Source organism: Zonotrichia leucophrys, chromosome 4, assembly GCF_028769735.1.
Source record: "Zonotrichia leucophrys gambelii isolate GWCS_2022_RI chromosome 4, RI_Zleu_2.0, whole genome shotgun sequence".
Taxonomy (NCBI): Eukaryota; Metazoa; Chordata; class Aves; order Passeriformes; family Passerellidae; genus Zonotrichia; species Zonotrichia leucophrys.
The window spans coordinates 7719378-7736545 of record NC_088173.1 but is presented as its reverse complement, the minus strand read 5'-3'; the positions used below and the strand labels follow the sequence as shown (position 1 = coordinate 7736545).

At 38.1% G+C, this 17168-nt stretch overlaps 1 protein-coding gene across 1 annotated transcript; it reads right to left on the bottom strand.

Moving 5' to 3' along the window:
- Positions 1-1978: 1978 nt before the first annotated feature.
- Positions 1979-16920, bottom strand: OCIAD1 (OCIA domain containing 1). Its single transcript, XM_064710370.1, has 8 exons — positions 16814-16920; positions 15415-15499; positions 12584-12637; positions 12040-12087; positions 9033-9162; positions 6702-6910; positions 5205-5354; positions 1979-2411 (listed from the first exon to the last, which is right to left on the bottom strand). The coding sequence occupies exons 1-8, from the start codon at positions 16913-16915 to the stop codon at positions 2374-2376; spliced, it is 816 nt and encodes a 271-aa protein (XP_064566440.1). The 5' UTR covers positions 16916-16920; the 3' UTR covers positions 1979-2373.
- Positions 16921-17168: the final 248 nt, after the last annotated feature.

Genomic DNA, 17168 nt, shown 5'->3' with positions numbered 1-17168 from the left:
CTGTGAAAACAATTATTTTACAGGGTTTTTTTTAGGAATGTTCTTTGTGAGGCATTCAGACTCCTTTCCTTGTGTTTGATTTAAGGTATAAAAAGTTACTTTTTTAATTTGAGGAAGAAAATAAAATTTACCTAACCGTACAATAAACATTGAGTTACTTCTCAATTATCAACAAATATACAGGTATGATGGACCATAGAAAAACTTCAAGTATTTTTTAACACCATTGTTCTATACATCTAGTAACATTGCTCCCAGCAACAGTAACCCTGCTGTCAGCTTCAAGACACTTGGTTTCAGCCAAAAATTCCCAAAAGTCATGGCAGTGCAGTATGAGCAAGCTACTGATGGGTGACTGAGTAGCTGCTATGAAACCATGAGTGTAAAGACCCACTATGAAACAAGGGGGTACTAATGGAAATATGCAGGAAAAGGGAAGGAAATTGAATTCCTTTGGCTGTTTAGTGAATCAGGGGCTCAATGTACACATTGTCACAGCAAACTGAATGTGACCCAACTTTGATGAAACATCAGTTCCCAATACCCTACTAAATTAACAGCTATGATTGGGAACTGTCCTGTATTTAATGTGTACCAAGGGTGTGAAATCAAAAGAATTTAGAATTGGTTGACAACAAACCAAACTTGTTCAAGTACAAAAGAAAGTATGTCCTCTGAGAGTAACTAGATGCAATAGAATAAAAGCTTTATATTCAGTTTAAAAATGCTATCAATACAGAACAACATTAATTGACATGCCTTTTATTTTCTCCTTTAAGAAAGGAAGAAAAATTCTGATACAATTTATATAAAATACTGTGCTTGTCCACCCAAAAATATGAATGTGAGGCAAGACACTTTGCAGGAAGGCACCATCACAGGAATCTGCTATATCATTATTATCTCAATAGTCTGCCTCCTATTGCATAACTGACAACTAAGAAACTGTGAATATTTTCATGATAAAACTAATCAGCTTTGGAATAGCACACTGAAAACCACAGCAATCCAATTCTGGCAGACTGTGTATTTTCAGAGTTCACTCCTCTAACAGCCATGAGAAGCACTCTACAAGGTAAATTTCTGATACAACTAAAAGATTATCCAATTAGTGCATTAATTTTTTTAGAAGATGAGCTTTTCTGAGAGCAATCTCCCTGGCTTATTTTAAGTAGTATTTGGCTCTTTAAGCACCTCCTCTTCCCACTTCTTCCTCCTCATTTGTGCCATTTGCTGCAAGTCCACTAAATCAATAAGGTCTTTGAGAATGTTCAGCTTGGTAGGCGTGTTGTTTTTCAGCTCCAACACAGATTTCAGGAAGGCTTTTATGCTATCAACTTCATCATGGTTTTTGCTGCCTTATAGCCCAAACCCCCAAATAAACACAATGCTGGGAGATGAAACTGCACAGGTGAGAAGATGAAAATCCCTAAGTGAAAGCAACATGTTCAGAGACAGAGCAGGTGATGCAAACACCAGGAAAAACTCTTCAGTTTTGCCAATGTAGCTCTTCTCTTACAGTTGATAATAACAAAATATTCCAAATATTCCATTGATTAGGATCTCTTCTCCATAAACATGGTGGTTTTGTCATGACTTGGAAAAATTGAGAAATAAGGTCAAATATACAGAGCCTAACATTAACAGTCAATATATCATTCAAGGTTTTACCAAAGTTTGTCATGTTTAGCCTTCTGCATTAAATGTAGTTATTTTCAATACGTGCAGTTTCATTCAATTATTTTCTTCAGAAATGACTGTCTGTAGAAACCTGTTGTGGGCAAGCAAAGTATCAGCCTAAAAATAGAGTTGGCACCATGAAACACTTTTGAAAAAGTTATGGTTATTTCAGTGTCTGGCTCAGCTCTTCAGCCCTTTTCCTCTCAACAGTTTAGCAGTATTCCTCACATTACAAACCAAGTATGAGGACAATTTCAAGTTCCCAGCATATCACTTGCAGACAAAACAAGGTGAGAGGTTGAGTTCTACAGGTAACTTTTAATGCAAGTCTTGAAAATTTGAGAAGATTCTGATTTGTTCCCTTCTCAATACATAGGATTGCATTTATTTACATGTATTTTACCTTATGCCATATGTTCATATTACCAGTTACCTTTCTCATTCTTAAACAACAGCACAAATGGTTTACAGTTATGACACCTAACAGTAGCCTTGTTTTTCATTTATGCAAAATTAAAAAAAAATTCAGCATAAATACAATTTTTTAATTTTCTGAGAATTCAGGATTTTTTCCTCATTTATTAATAGTTGTGTCTGGCAGAGCACACCAAAGGTGCTGATACTCATGACTAATCTAGATGAAGTTCAAGTTAGCTGACAGGAGGTAATTTTCTTCAGTTCTTCATTTGACTCTTACTCATCCCAGGTATCTCCATATTTATTTACTTTAACTAAAGAAAAAAGAAAAAACAAAAGTAGTCATGTGACAGTTTAACTGCTGAAGTTTATAATATATAGTGCCAAAAAGTATAATGAAGTGCACTGTCATCTGAAGTGGTGTGTGGGGAGAGAGTCAGTCACAGCACCACAGACACATAATTAAAGCTACTTTTGAATAAATGGGGAGAAGAGTTTGCTAATCACTTTACCTTGATGAATCAATATTCAATCAGGAGGCCTACTGTGCTAATTCCTGCTCTACAGAATTTGTAATTGCTTTAAAACAAATGTAACACGAGAATGAAACAAAGACAATTGGAGGAAACAGGCAAGGAATGTTACAATAAATAATGAGGCCACATAATCTGGTTACATGCACAGTTGGATGTATTCGGGATAGTTAAGAACACATTCAAAGACAAACAAACAGAAATCAGTAATCCCGACTAGGAAACTACTCAGCCATTATTATTTGGCAGCTTCCTTTAGCACAGGATTGAGTCAGAGAGGAAAAAACCCAGGGCAGTGGTCTAACGGCTTCGCTCAGAGAGCGCCACTGTAACTGAACACGGACCAGAAAGTGAAAATGGGCTCTCCTGAGAGTGAGCTGCAAAGTCCTCTGTAATTGACTGCCATCACTGAAAAGGTTAAGAATGGCTCCATTTGATCCAGTAGGAATGCTGACAGTAGTCAGGCACCCCTTTATAAATCCACTTGCAAGTTAATAATTAAGCTGACTGTTACTAACTATGCAGCAGAACAAGTGGAATGGAGCAAAACACCTGGTCCTTGTCTCTGTGAGCTACCAGCAAACTGAGCACAATGTCCTGACAAATCTCTTTGGAGTGACTGATATTGCAGTGAGACACAGTGAGAAGCTCTCCCAAAGCAGGATTTGATTTCCATTTCTATTACCCACAGCAGCTGAACAGGCTGCACTCATTCCCTGGAAAATGGGCCAGCCTCGATCACTATGCGGACGCACGTATTGGTGCCGCTGCAGGGAAGGGAGAAGGCACTGGCAGATGGAAGTTAGGGATTGCTTAAAGCTGCTTCAGACATGCTTTAGTTTCCCTTCTGCCCTTGCAAGGAAGGTTCTGTTTGCCAGGGACTCAGAGATAAGAGAATGAACCAAGGGCAGTGACTCAACAAGCACACAGCAAGTAACATGTCCAGTTTGACACAAGAAGCTAAATCAGATCTCAGTCCACAATATCAGTGTAATCCCTGAACTGCAGATTTAAATGTACTTGCACGTGCAAACCATTCCTCTTTTTCCCTAAAAATGTGAAGAGATACTTTAAAAAGTCTATTAACAAATCTCACACAGTGCTCAGTTTTCTTCTCAAAGCTCAAGTACAGCCTTCAAACACAGAACCCAGAAATATAAAAGAAAGAATGCAATATTTGATCAACATTTTATAGAGGTCTTTTACATACCTCAAGTAACTAAAGTAAGAAATATACATTCTCATTTCACAGCCACATCTGCCATGGAATATGGCATGGTTTTCAGAATGCTGCTTAACATTTCTTTCTATGGCTCACAAGTGACATTTCTAGGCTTTCTACTTGTGGAGAAGTATCTTGAGAAAGAAACATTGTGTAAATCCACAAAGTGTCAGCCAATGGAATTGAAAAGCAATCTGAAACCACAGCTTCAATAACTTTTTCATGTCTCATTTGGCACAGTCACATGATAAGAAAAAGCCTTTTATCCTTGAAAAAACAGTTGAAAATCATAATACAAAAATTGTTTATAATTTTTCTTTCAAGACTGCAGATCTGTCCAAAGATAGATGACCTGCAGAAAGTAATTCACAAGCATCAAAGAGACTGACACTCTTAAGCAACACTATTCCAGAGTGTGGTGTTACTGCTTCAGAAGGTTTTGTTTTAATACACTCTTCTATACTTACTACCACCCATTATGCCCAATAGGAGACAACAGCTGTTCCTAGAAGTCTTGTTGCAACATGGCTGACAAGACTGGGCAGTGCACACAAACCCAAACAATTTGAGGTGACTGACTAGTCCCTCAGCATATTCAATGGTAAAACTTTCCTCCAGCTACAATTGTTTTTACAGATGCCACATTAAATTTTAAAAGTTCTAGAGCGAGTAATTGAATATTAATTGCTTCTGTGTCTCCTTTTCAAAAAATTGATTGAGTCAAAAAGTTGTCTGAATGACATCTTGCTCTTCAGGACATTGCATTCTTATTTTGCTCTGTAGAGTTTTCTTTTTCACTGTGAAAACAAATCTCAATATTGCTGCCAAACACCATTTCCTTCCTCTGGGTTTTAATGTAGAAAATGAACCTTTACAAACAATGCCTCTATAGAAATTCCCTAATTCCACATGAAACTATTCATAAAAGTAAATACCCTCCCCTTCAAACCATCGGCCATGTGCTCTATTTTGAGAGAACAATGCTATCTAAAACACAAGCCCCTCTCCCATAGCTCTTTGGTATAGCTCTGAGCTCAGAGAATTCTTTGTTGAAAGAGGTTGCTCAATATACTCAATGAAGCAAAACTTATGAGCTTTTCAGTCTGGCACCAAGCAATATGGCCAGAGAAAATGAATTACAATTTTCTATGGGGTGACCAAAATTTTCGAAAAAATAATTAATCTGCAACAGGAAACTACAGACTGTATCTATCACATATCAGATACCTGCAGATACACTAAATTACATTGCTTAAAAAGTATGCAGAATTAAGCTTTGTGTTTGCAACCATTTTTAACATTATGGCAAATATCTGAATTTCACAAGTATTTCTGTAAAATTGGTGTTTTACCTTCCTTAGCTGGTTTCTCCTGTGAAAACTTGCTTGGAGTTTCTGCCTTTGGTGGTTGCATTACCTCGTATGTCTGTCTGTGTTTATTCCTCAACTCCTCGTATGTGATGCCTTTTTTTTTACGACTTTCTTCTGGAACTGGAGCAGGTTCTGGACACAAAACAAACAGAAAAATACTAAATATGACATAACACACCAAAATGTAGCTTCTAGAATACCAGTTAATTATTGCTCAATCCCAAATTAATAGGAGCATGACAGCTGCAATTCTAAATACAACATTGAATGTATATGGTCTTCAAGTAATCCATTCCTTTTATCCTTTTAATTTTGCCAAACTTCTTTGAAACACTGGCTGTTAATTATTTTTCTTCATTTTACCATAAGAAATTATAACAACCACGTGGTAGTTGATGGATAAAATAGCTCTGGTCACTTTACCTAAAATTTACATTTATTGTACATTTGAGATATATATAATTTCAGAAGAGAAATCTAAGTGAAGCTCAAGGGTTTGCATTAAGGCTTTAAATTTTGCTTTCAAAGAATTAGGACAATATGCATCATATGATGCTTGATAAACATTTGATCCTTTTATCTGTATTTATATTGCAGAATCTTTGTTATATAATAAAGGTTTTACCAACTATTGATATTTGTGATGAAATGCAATAACAATTTTCTTGATACATTTATATCTGATATTTTCATATAATTATAACCAAGTTGCATGAAAGGGCTTTTTTAGTGAAATAAAACATTTTTCATAAGTTGAAAAAATCCAAACTAATTCAAAGTACTAAACCCTGAATTTGACAGTATCTTCCTCCTTTGTGTACCAGAGATAGCTGAATTCAGAATCCTATGTTTTCCCTGCAATAGCTGAGGACAGTTCACACTGGAAGGAGGGAAACAGCTGTATTGTACTTGCAAACCATTTTAGTTCTCTGTGAGAAAACCAGACTGCTAGTGGACAGAACACAATATCTATTCAATTCTCAGGAGACAAAAATGTTTTTTCACATTGAGAAAACTTTTTAGAAGTTTAATGTCACGGAGTTACAGCACTATCAGTGCCAGCCCCACAGAGGGTGGAACTGCAACAATCACCTTGGAAGGGCCAGCAGGCAGTGGGAAGGCTGTGCTGTATTCAGTACAGTGAAGGGATGGCACATTCCCCTCTCCTTCAGTCAAAGAGAACTTTCAGTCAGGCTGAGTTTCTTGCAAGTTTAGTTCCATAACAGATTTCACCTTGTAAGTTAATTCAGGATCTTTATTTGCAATTAAAGCAATTTTCAGCTAGAAAACCCTGAATCTAGTTTACAGTTAGAACACAAAATAAAATTTATATTAATCTTCTGTGTGAAAACAATTATAATTCTTCTACAGCTCTTTCACTCAAAACCACTATATTTTGCCATGTGTTTGCATAGGGTGAGAATGCATAGTTTAGTAAGAGCAGTATCTAAAAGAAAGTCTCTAAGTACTAAGGCTCACCTTGAGCAGAGTAGTCAGTAATTCCTGTAGGTGAAGATTCATTCAAAGAAGCACTGAATGGAACGGGCTCATAATTTGAGAGGGCTCTATCTGTTGAGCTGTAATCATCTAAATAGCTGGAAGAAGGTGGGAATCCAGCACTTGGAGAAGATGACTCAGTGAATGACTGAGAAGGTACGTCTGAAAATTCAGATTTACGACTGGAACGACTGGAAAAGAATAGAACTAAATATTAAATACAAAAATACTGAAGTTAAAACTGGAACCATAACAATACTTGCAATTCAAGAAAATGTTCTTTCATTTTAAATAGTTTAGTTTCCAACTGAATCATCATCTTAAAAAATTTTTGGGATGCTTTGGGTGTTTTCTTTACACTGCAAAAATTTCTCTCGTTCTTTCCCCACAGAATCTTAGCTCATACCTCCAGAACAGGAGAGAAAAGAGACAAAACATATTGAACTTTACAATAACTGAAGTTACAATCCTTTTTCTCAAGGAATCTTCAAACAAAAACACCCCACATCAGACACAAATAGTACATGGTGTGCCCACGTAACTAGTGGTAGTATACACTACAGTGAATTTTAAAAGCCTTTTAGAAAGAATTTGATATTTTAAACCCTTCATCATTAGAAGGTGCTGTAACTGATCAGGACTGAAGAAGAGCAAACAGCTATCTTAAGAAAATCAAATTATGAAAATTAATCAAGTTGCTGAATTCTGCAAAAATATTAATGAATTTTCTCTTGAGAGAGAAAGATAATATCATATAAAAAATATTCTGGAAATTGGTACCAGATATTTTAAAGTGTTCACTATATTCTTAGAATGGCCTTGCAAGCCACTACACAACATGTCCCTCTACCAGGAATGCCACCACTAGAACATCTCTAGAGTATTTATTAATGTTTTACTTTTAATTTCTGCTCAGCTGTACTTTTAGTTTCCCATGATAAACATTTGCAATTAGTCTTTATTTAATTCTCATAATAAACATTCAGAACAAACCCACTTTATTGCCTCAATTATGCCTTTAAAATACATGCAAACACAGCTTTAAAAAACTACCTGATCTTTTAGCTGCCTACAAGTTTTTAACTCATATCATATTTTGGTAAATCAAATGAACAAAATACATTAATTAGGAGACATACAATGCTCAGGAAGGTGTAATGATTTCTGTTGCAAGGGTTAAAAGGGTTAGCCTGTATGGATAATAATGCAATTGAAATGAATTTAAATTATTTATTCAACCAAGGAAAAGGAATTTATCACTTAGGAAATAAAATTTTACAGATACAAATGGGCCATTAACAGTAGAAGGAATTTATTGGTGTGGCAGATGATGGCACTTAAACAAGCTCTCATGTAAACACAATTAATGAGCATGACAATTTCATATTAGAAACTGGAGGGGGGTGAGCTGATTCTATGCAGTCAGTGTATGAAGTGGTAATGCCTGAAATTGTATGATGTCATAAAACCATAAACATTTCAGAATAAAGGTAAATCTTGCAGACAAAATAAAAACTGTCATAAATCTGAATTTATAGTGTATTTAAGAATTTAAGCAAATCCTTTATAAACATTTACCAAATCTCAGCACATACACAGGAGGACTACTACTCACTATCCAAACACTATCCTCCCAGTTTTGAATCAAGGGTTTAAGTGACATATTCTGAAAGCAGCTTGCAATTAAAAACCAGTTGAAGTAGAAAACATTCTGGAAGAAAACAGGAAATAGTTTTAAGAACCTGATGAGTTTCTCATATGTACAGCATAATGGTGTTACAGATGTAAAGGATTTAAACAAACAGCAGTAAGTTTGACCACCATGCTTCTTCCTGCACTGATATTGTTTACTAAGCTCTTTCCTTTGATAAACACTGAAATCATTTCCACCCTTTTCCTACTTCAATCAAACTAAACTATGGGAAAAAATTCCAGAATGTAACACTATTTTATTTCAGTTAATTTAGTTTACTTTTAAACGAAGGAGACAACTTGTGCTGTCACACTTCTCCAAGCAAATTCCATGGGAAACACTCTCAATTTTACAAGGAACACAGTTTGCTAAGTAAACTGTTTATTTTTCCACTATTCAAAGTCATCAGTTGTATGTAAAGAGCTCAAAATATGTATTTTATAGCTTGCCAACTGATACAAATACAGATTTCTGAAAGTGGTAGATTTGAGGTAATGGGGAATGAGGGAAGGTGCAGCTCTGAAGGTGTTGGAAAGCTGCAATAGTACTATTGATCTGTTAGTGTTTAAATCACCCTATTCAGAATATGTTTTAAATTTAAAAGATACTTAAACTCTTACTTAGGTGAACTATGTCTCTGAGCTTGTCGCAGAACATCTCCTATTGGGGAATCCTTCAGTTTCTTAAATTTCTCGCTACAGATTGGCAAGTAGGATATCTTTCCAGCCAGGTATCCACACATTCCAGCAACTTTTTAAAAAGAAAAAAAGATGGGTTTATATGCTGCACTGTAACATCCAACATTGTTTTAAAACAATAATTTCAAATAAATAATATAGTATCTTGAATAAAAGAATGAAAACCAGTTTAGATCTAAACCAAAAACATGCAGAAATCATGTCTGCTTCTTCTGGAGACAAAGGGTACAAAACCAAATGCAACAGCTGAACAGAGACATAAAGCAATGATTTAGACATGGTGTGAGCAACAGATGATTTCAGCTAGTACTTGGTGAATGAAATGTGGCAAAAAAATGAAATTGCATTGTTTTTTCCCAAGATCCAGAAATCACAATTAACTATCAAAGATGATAAACCAATGAGAAATAAATACAGGCAGTACATTCTGCTAATTTAATCCATCAGAACAGTCACATCCTGAAAAGGCTTTACCAGTAATGAAGACAGGTCTAAACCAACTTAGCAGTAGGCTTATTTTCTGTAAAGGATTCTGTTATTTGACTGCCAGGGGGCAAACAACTGAATTAGCTGAACCCTTGTAATGACTAAGCAAATGGTTTCAATTTAGTGCATGAGCTACTTCCACCTGCTGCAAAGAACATAAGAATAAATTACCCAGATAGCTCTTTCTGGGCTTAAAACTTATGATTTCCATCAACTGGCTCCTTCAAGTTTTATGAGTGGGTCAATGGTGTATGAAGGATTCCATGGGAATGAACAGTTTTCTTGTCAACTTAGTAGGAGAAAAGGACTAGTCCCTCCTTTCATGTGCAGTGAGTATTTCCTAAATATAAAGACTAAGAGTCTCGATTATCTTTAAGTCAGGAAAGAGTTAATTATCAGGAACGTTAATCCTCTGCAATTCTCAGCTGTAGATTACATTGCCTGGGAACCATTATAAAGGGGATTTTACCCTAGCCTGCTGTGCTGATACTGAAATTTTGATTCCTGTTCTAATGTCTTATTTTCACAAGAAGGCTAAAAGTCCTTTTGCAAGGGAACAGAGAAGAACAGCCACAACTATGAGTGATGTTACAAATGAGGAATGTAAGCGTTGCACTGTTTAGCGGGTTACAAAAACCCAAACACCTCATATACAATAAATACGTGCAAAGAGAAAAATTACAAGTCTAAGAATAATTCAAACTAAACAGTTAGCAAAATAAAAACAGAAAAGCTGATTACTCTTTTGCATTAATTACAAAGAGAAAGTCTTTTTCTTGAGGCCTTCTAGTAAAGAGCAGGGGAAGTATCTCTCTGGAAGATGTTTCACTCAAAGTAATTATTGGCCAAAGTATTTGATTTTTTTATTACAAAACTAAGAGCCAGATGATCCACATTTTTCAAGTTAGCAGAGTAAATTAGGTGTTGTTCTTTGCTTCTACATTCACTGTGACAAGATCTTTGAGAAGCTGATTAGATATGGCCAGGTCCCACTGCAGACTAAATGAAGGACACAGAGGCAATGGAATCTTCCCCTTCTTTGTCAAAGACAGAGAGGACCAAGAGCTCTCTGCTGTGTTGAAGGGAATGCTGCCAATGTAGTAAATCAGCCATGGCTAACTAGAAGTTTCAGAAAATTGTTGAGAGTACCTAGAAAACTACTGACAAAAGTACAGTAATTCCTACAGGCAGAACATCCTGGCCAGCCCAGCTGCACCTTATTTTCCCCCCTGATTTCAATAAATTACTTGTATTAAATAAGAAGAATGTGGCCCTTATGTGTAGCAGTGATTGGGGAAATAGCTGTTGTATTATTTATTAGAAATGTTTGTGTTATGCCATTGTTTGGTGTTCAAAGAAAGTAACCAGAATTTAGCATAAACAACTGGAGCCCTAGTCTCACATTCATTTATCTGCTTAAACAGCACTTCCTTGACCACAATCATAGGGTTTACCCTCTTCCCACTGAAGTAAACTGGCTGTATCTGCCAGATTGGCAAGATGGCAACTTCCTGTTTTACTGTCCTGTATTACATTGAAAAGACTAATTTATTAAGTTAATAATTTATTTTTGCTTATACTTTATCCAAAAATCATTCACATGAAATTGCTTTTTTCCTACAATTGTATATACATAATGTCCAGGAAAAAAAAAGTAATTAAACAAGCCTGAATGGGACACGTGAGATCCATGAATAAAGACCTTCAAATTCGGAAGGGAGGGGTGGGTGTGTTCTGGCAATGTAATTTAAAGCAAGGTTGCACAGGGTCTATTTACAATGTTTTTATCTTAAATGATTATGTTACATTTATCAAGCAATTTTATACAAACCTTATAAAGAAAAGTTGTGCAAAATGTGCAGTGCAAATTCAGACAGTGAATAAATCACTGACTCATAAAATGGCTTGGGTTGCAAAGGGACCTTAAAGATCATCTAGTTCCCCTGTGGCATGAGCAGGGATGCCCCCCACTAAACCTGGTTGTTCAGGGCTCATCCAACCTGTCCCTGAACACTTCTAGGAATGAAGCATCCACAACTACTCTGGCAACCTGTCCAGTGCCTCACCACCCTCATAAAGGATTTCTTTCTAACATCTAATCTAAACCTCTCCTGTTAGTTTAAAAGCAGTGGTCACACTGGGCATTAGGAAAAGGCTCTTCACTGGGAGGGCTGTCAGGCACTGGAGCAGGCTCCCCAGGGAAGCAGACACAGCACCAAGGCTGGCAGGGTTCCAGGAGTGTCTGGAAAACACTCTCAGCACACGGTGTGGTTTGAGGTTCTTCTGTCAGGAGCAGGGAGCTCACACTCTGCTCCTTATGGGTCCCTGCCAACTTGAGCCACAGTGAATGAGCCAGCCAGCCCCAGGGGAATTACATCTGCACAGCAGAGTCCAGAACACACAGCACAAACACACGCTGCATTTATATGTAGCTTTTACTTACATGCAACTTTAATAAAAGAGCCGAATCTTGAGGTATCTCTTAGAACACCTGAAAATGAGGATGAAATCAGATATTAAGATATATGATATTACAAAAGATATGTGTAATCAGATATCAAGAATTAACTTGAAAAAACTCAGCTGTAGCTATGTTTGTAGAAGCAGGTTACTCCTTTACACTTCACATTAAAGAAAATTTTAAAAAACCCCCAGTAATATCTGAATTCTCCATATAATTAAAAAATCTAGGAATTACCTCTTTAATCATATTTAACTACAGGGTTGTTAACACACTAAGAACATATTGTTTCATAAGCAGTGAGATACTGCACTTCTCACACAACATAAAACACATATGAACTTGATTTTAAGTTCAGCTCCTTCTTTATGTTGAGGAACTGCAAATCATGTGGCTGCAAAGTCTGAGCTGCATCTTTTATGTGCAAGTAGATTTGACATGATATTATCACAATAACTTTCCTAACAGCAGAAAGATATATCAACTGAGCAAACTGGAATGAAACTGAAGTATTTTTATACTTTACCTTTTCTAATTAAGAAACTAGTACCAAGCATGCTCACTGCAGCCAAAGGGAAAGCTGTGAAGAAGAAAAAAAAGCTGCTTAAAATACAATTTTCAATATTTTCAATCACATTTAACAAATATGCAATAAAATGAAAGTTGCTATGCCTTCCAAAGCTCATTTGTGTACGGATATATATATATATCCACCACTGCACAAGATACAGGGACAATGAAGTAACAAACATAACAGAAGGCTAAAGTTATTTAAAGATTTAGATATGTCATAAAGAAATTTAATTTCATGCAAGTCTGAAAATGCAGAGGTTACAAAAAGGCTCAATGACTTCTAGGAGAGAAATTTTTGCAACAGCACTAGATGGTTGAAGTATTTTGATGCACACAATTTGCTAATTAAGTCCACAGTTGAAGACAAATTGTATTTATGGAGAGAAAAGTATTAAAGAATAGTTTGCAAATTAACATGTAATTCCCTCAAAAATTCTGACAGGTCTAAACCAGGTAAGGAGTCCAACCAGCATCTGTCTCAGGGTAAATGTAACTGGATGTCACTTCAAGAAGAAATGTTGCCTCCTTGGTTCAAAGCAGGATTACAGCAAAACTTCAAAATAGAGAATAAAAACCTCCCAACCTACTAGGTGTTAAAAATCTCATGCTTTTAGAGATTCCAGACTTAGATTTTCAAAAATTTACTGTTCTAGATTTTCTGAGATATAAAATGACAGCACAGATTTGCAACTAAATTGTAAAAGAAAAACAAAAGCAAACAAAGCCAACAACAACAAAACAAAAGCAAACACTCCCCCAACAAAACAAGGGGAGAGAGGGTGTGTAAAGAAAAATACGTTCAAAAATTATTACAGAAGATTTCAGTCCAATCCTTAGAAGTTTGAAATTATTTATAGACCTAACAGAAACATTTCAGATATCAAAACCAGGCTATACTAGTATCTGAGCATATAAGTGACCTGAATGGTAACTAAAAAAAAAAAAAAAAAGCTAAATGAAAATTGGATTCATACCTAAAAATCAACGTGAATTATTCAACTGTAGGGAAAAAAACCCCCCAAAAAACAAACTCAATAAATCAGAAACCATCTAATAGGCAAAGAATACTTTTTCTACTCCAGGAACAAAATAAATCTAGGGAAAATAATGGAAGGCTGATATAGCAACAGCACATAAGGATGGTAACACACCAAAGTCAAAATTGTTTGATGGGGAAAAAGTTTCATCAGTATGATTTGATCTTGTTAACGTGATTTTAGTTAGAATTTTTAAGAGTGTAAGAATTTATAGGATAATGTGATTACAAACTAGTAACTCCAGTAAAGCACATATTAAACTGAACTGTGAAATGACTAGTGGCATATGCTGTCAAGAGAAACTATGACAAAACAGACAGTTTGTAAGAATGAGTAAAATTTGCTACAGCTTGAAATTTGAATAAACAAACTGAAAACACACAAATTTATAGTAACCTCAGTGAAAAACAAAAGCTGACACCATCCAAAGTGAGAATTTCAGGGCAGTCACACAAGCACCCTCTTGCAAAGGGGAATTCAAGCAGTATGTGTTTAATACAGTGAATACAACAGTCTGGTATGTGCATGCACACCAGGGAAACCAAGACAGGAGACCCAGAAACAGCCATGGACTTTAGGCTTTCCCAGCCAGGTAACAGCACAGTACCCAACCCCTGAAAAAAAATCTGTTACTGTTGTAGCTCCCTAAAGAAAAGTGACTCAAGAAACTCACTTAAGGCCTTCAAGCAACACCTACATGCTGTTTCTTCACTGACTAAATAAAGATGCACAGGGCAATGAGCTACATTGGCAAGCAGCACAACAGCTCAGGAACAAACAACTCTCTCTCCAATTTGTGTTCCAAAAGAGAGATTATCAATAAACCACAACCATCATTGTACCACTAATGGACCTGCCTCCTTCACTTATAAAATTATACAGAAAATGTACATTTTAGCAAATATGTTGAAGATTTCCAAGTATTTATGTAAAAGTGAATGAGGAGAATGCCAAACCAATGGAGAAAGACAAAACAGAACTTTGAATCATTAATTCAAAATCACAATGCCTTAGGAGCTGTCCCTGAAAGTACTGGCTTCCACAAGAAATTAGAGCCCCAGTGTGCTAAAATTAGCAAATCAGCTGCTAAATTCTTCATCTATCCTGGTTTTTGCCAAGCCACCTATCAGCATCAGTAACCTACTAGTGTGTGATAAAAGAGCAGGTAACAATCACATCAGAAGGCCTTTTCAAACCTCGAGACCAGGTGTACAAAAATCAAGCATGCCTTGAACCTTAAGGTTACAGAAACCATGCACACACAGCAATTTTCTCCAAAAGCTGGACAGAGTGACTACTTGTATATTATTCTCTTTACAAGTCTCTGTAGAGATGAAAACTAATGGTTAGAAGTTAAACTATTTTATTCTTGCATGTTAAAGATAACAATAAAAATTGAAAATAAAAATGCAGAAATAACACAAAAAAGAAAATCTAGTAATATAAACGAGACTCAGTAATTAAATCTATTTTCAGACTTTTAATAACCACATAAACTTAAAATACGAAGATATCTTGTTATAAGGCATGCAAGTTAGAAATTATGTTGCACCTTTTACAAAACTGCTGCAAACTCTCAGTAAATACCACATGGATCAGCATTTGCTGGGACACAATTCTAGTAGGTGTGAAGCTCCTTAATGCTCTGTTGTGCTTTATTGACCCAGGCCCTCTGTAATGCCTCAGGCAACAGCAAAAGCTAAGGGTGGAAGGAAAGCAACCAAGTTTACCAACAAAGTGAGCTCACCTCTATACCGAAAACTCTCTTCAGCACATTCCTTGAGCAGTCTTCTTTCTTCCTCCGTTGGAACATAAGGCTTTGGTACTTCCCTCTTTCATTAGCGAAATAAATTAGAAAAGAATGAAAAATGCCCCCAGACTGTTTTGTCCAATCAAAAAACTTAATGTCTAACTTTCACACCTTGTAGCTTCTATACTTTCACCCATTTAAGAAACTAGTGCTTTTTGTCCATCAATGTCACATGAAATATATAATTTTAAAAAATCCAGTGCTTCTAAAAATTACATGAGAGAGCAGGAAATACTTTGTGCATAGTCAGATCCCAACTCAGCTCAGTCCTTTACTTTAGAAAAGCCTGCTTTGGTCCCTCCAACCAGCCTTCCAAACAGCTGACACCTGACAGATCATTAAGTTCCTTTTTGAAGTATTTCTTAGGGTTTCAAAGACCACAGGGCGTGTTGTTGGTTCACAGGGATGTAATTCAGAGCTGACCAGCTGTTTCCCCAGCGTGAGCGAGGTTTGTGCGGGGGTGCTGCTGTCCCCCCTGAGAGCCGGGACACTGGGCACACTGCTGGGCACAGCTGTGGGAAGGCCACCAGGGGAACAGAGAATCACAGAATCAGGTGGGTTGGAAATGACTTCTGAGGTCATCTGAACACCACCACACTAAGTGCCATGTCCAGTCTTTCCTTAATCGCCACTAGGGACGGTGACTGCAGAACCTCCCAGAGCAGTCCATTCCAATATCTAATGGCCCTTCCTGTGAAGAAATTCCATCTAACGTCTAACCTAAATCTCCCCTGGTGCAGCTCTCTTGTCCTGTCGCTGGTTGCCTGGGAGAAGAGGTCGATCCCTACCTGGTTACAACCTGCTTCAGCCAGTTGTAGATAGACAGTGATAAGGCTGCCCTGAGCCTCCTCTTCTCCAGGATAAACAACCCCAGCTCCCACAGCCACTGCTCGTAAGACGTGTACTCCAGACCCATCACGAGTTGCCGTTCTCTGGACACGCTCCAGCACTTCAGTGCCCTCCTGAGCTGAGTGGCCCAAATCTGAACGCAATACCTGAGGTGTGGCCTCACCAGTGCCGAGTACAGGGGCACGGTGACTTCCCTGGTCCTGCAGGCCACGCTATTCCTGATTCAAGCCAGGATGCCACTGGCACCAGAGCAGCTCGGTGGCTCACGGTCAGGCACGAACACCTCCTCACCTCCCGCCAGGACCCCCGCCCGGCCCCCGAGAGGCCTCAAGGGCATCGGCCCCGCGTGGAGCTCAGGGCAGGGACGGCCGAGCGGCTGACAGGAATCCCCTTTCCCCGCCCCGAGCCCGCCGCCTCGCCCTCCGCCCCGCCGCCCCCAGCCCCGCCAGGTTTCCCCGCGGCAGCGCCGCCGATCCAGCGCAGTTACCTGGGCCGCGTCGCCGCCGGGACCGGGGCCGGGTCCCTGCCCGGCCTCCATGGCCGCCGTGACCCGGAACTGCGCTCGGCGCACGCAGGGCGCGGTGCGCATGCGCGGGGGCGGGCGAGCCGCGGCGGGGCGGGCTCGGCTCGGCGGGTCTGGCTCGGCGGCGCTGCCCGCGCTGGGCACGGGCCGGGCCCTCAGAGCGGGCAGCGAGAGGCTTCTGTCTGCCCCTGCCCAGCCCCAGCTGTACGTACGGTACCCACGGGCTTGCTAACGACGGATGGCCAGAATGTCCTAAAAGGAAAGGATATCTGTTGCCTAAAAAATTGGGGTTTTTTCTGAATCAGGGTCAAGCAAGGGT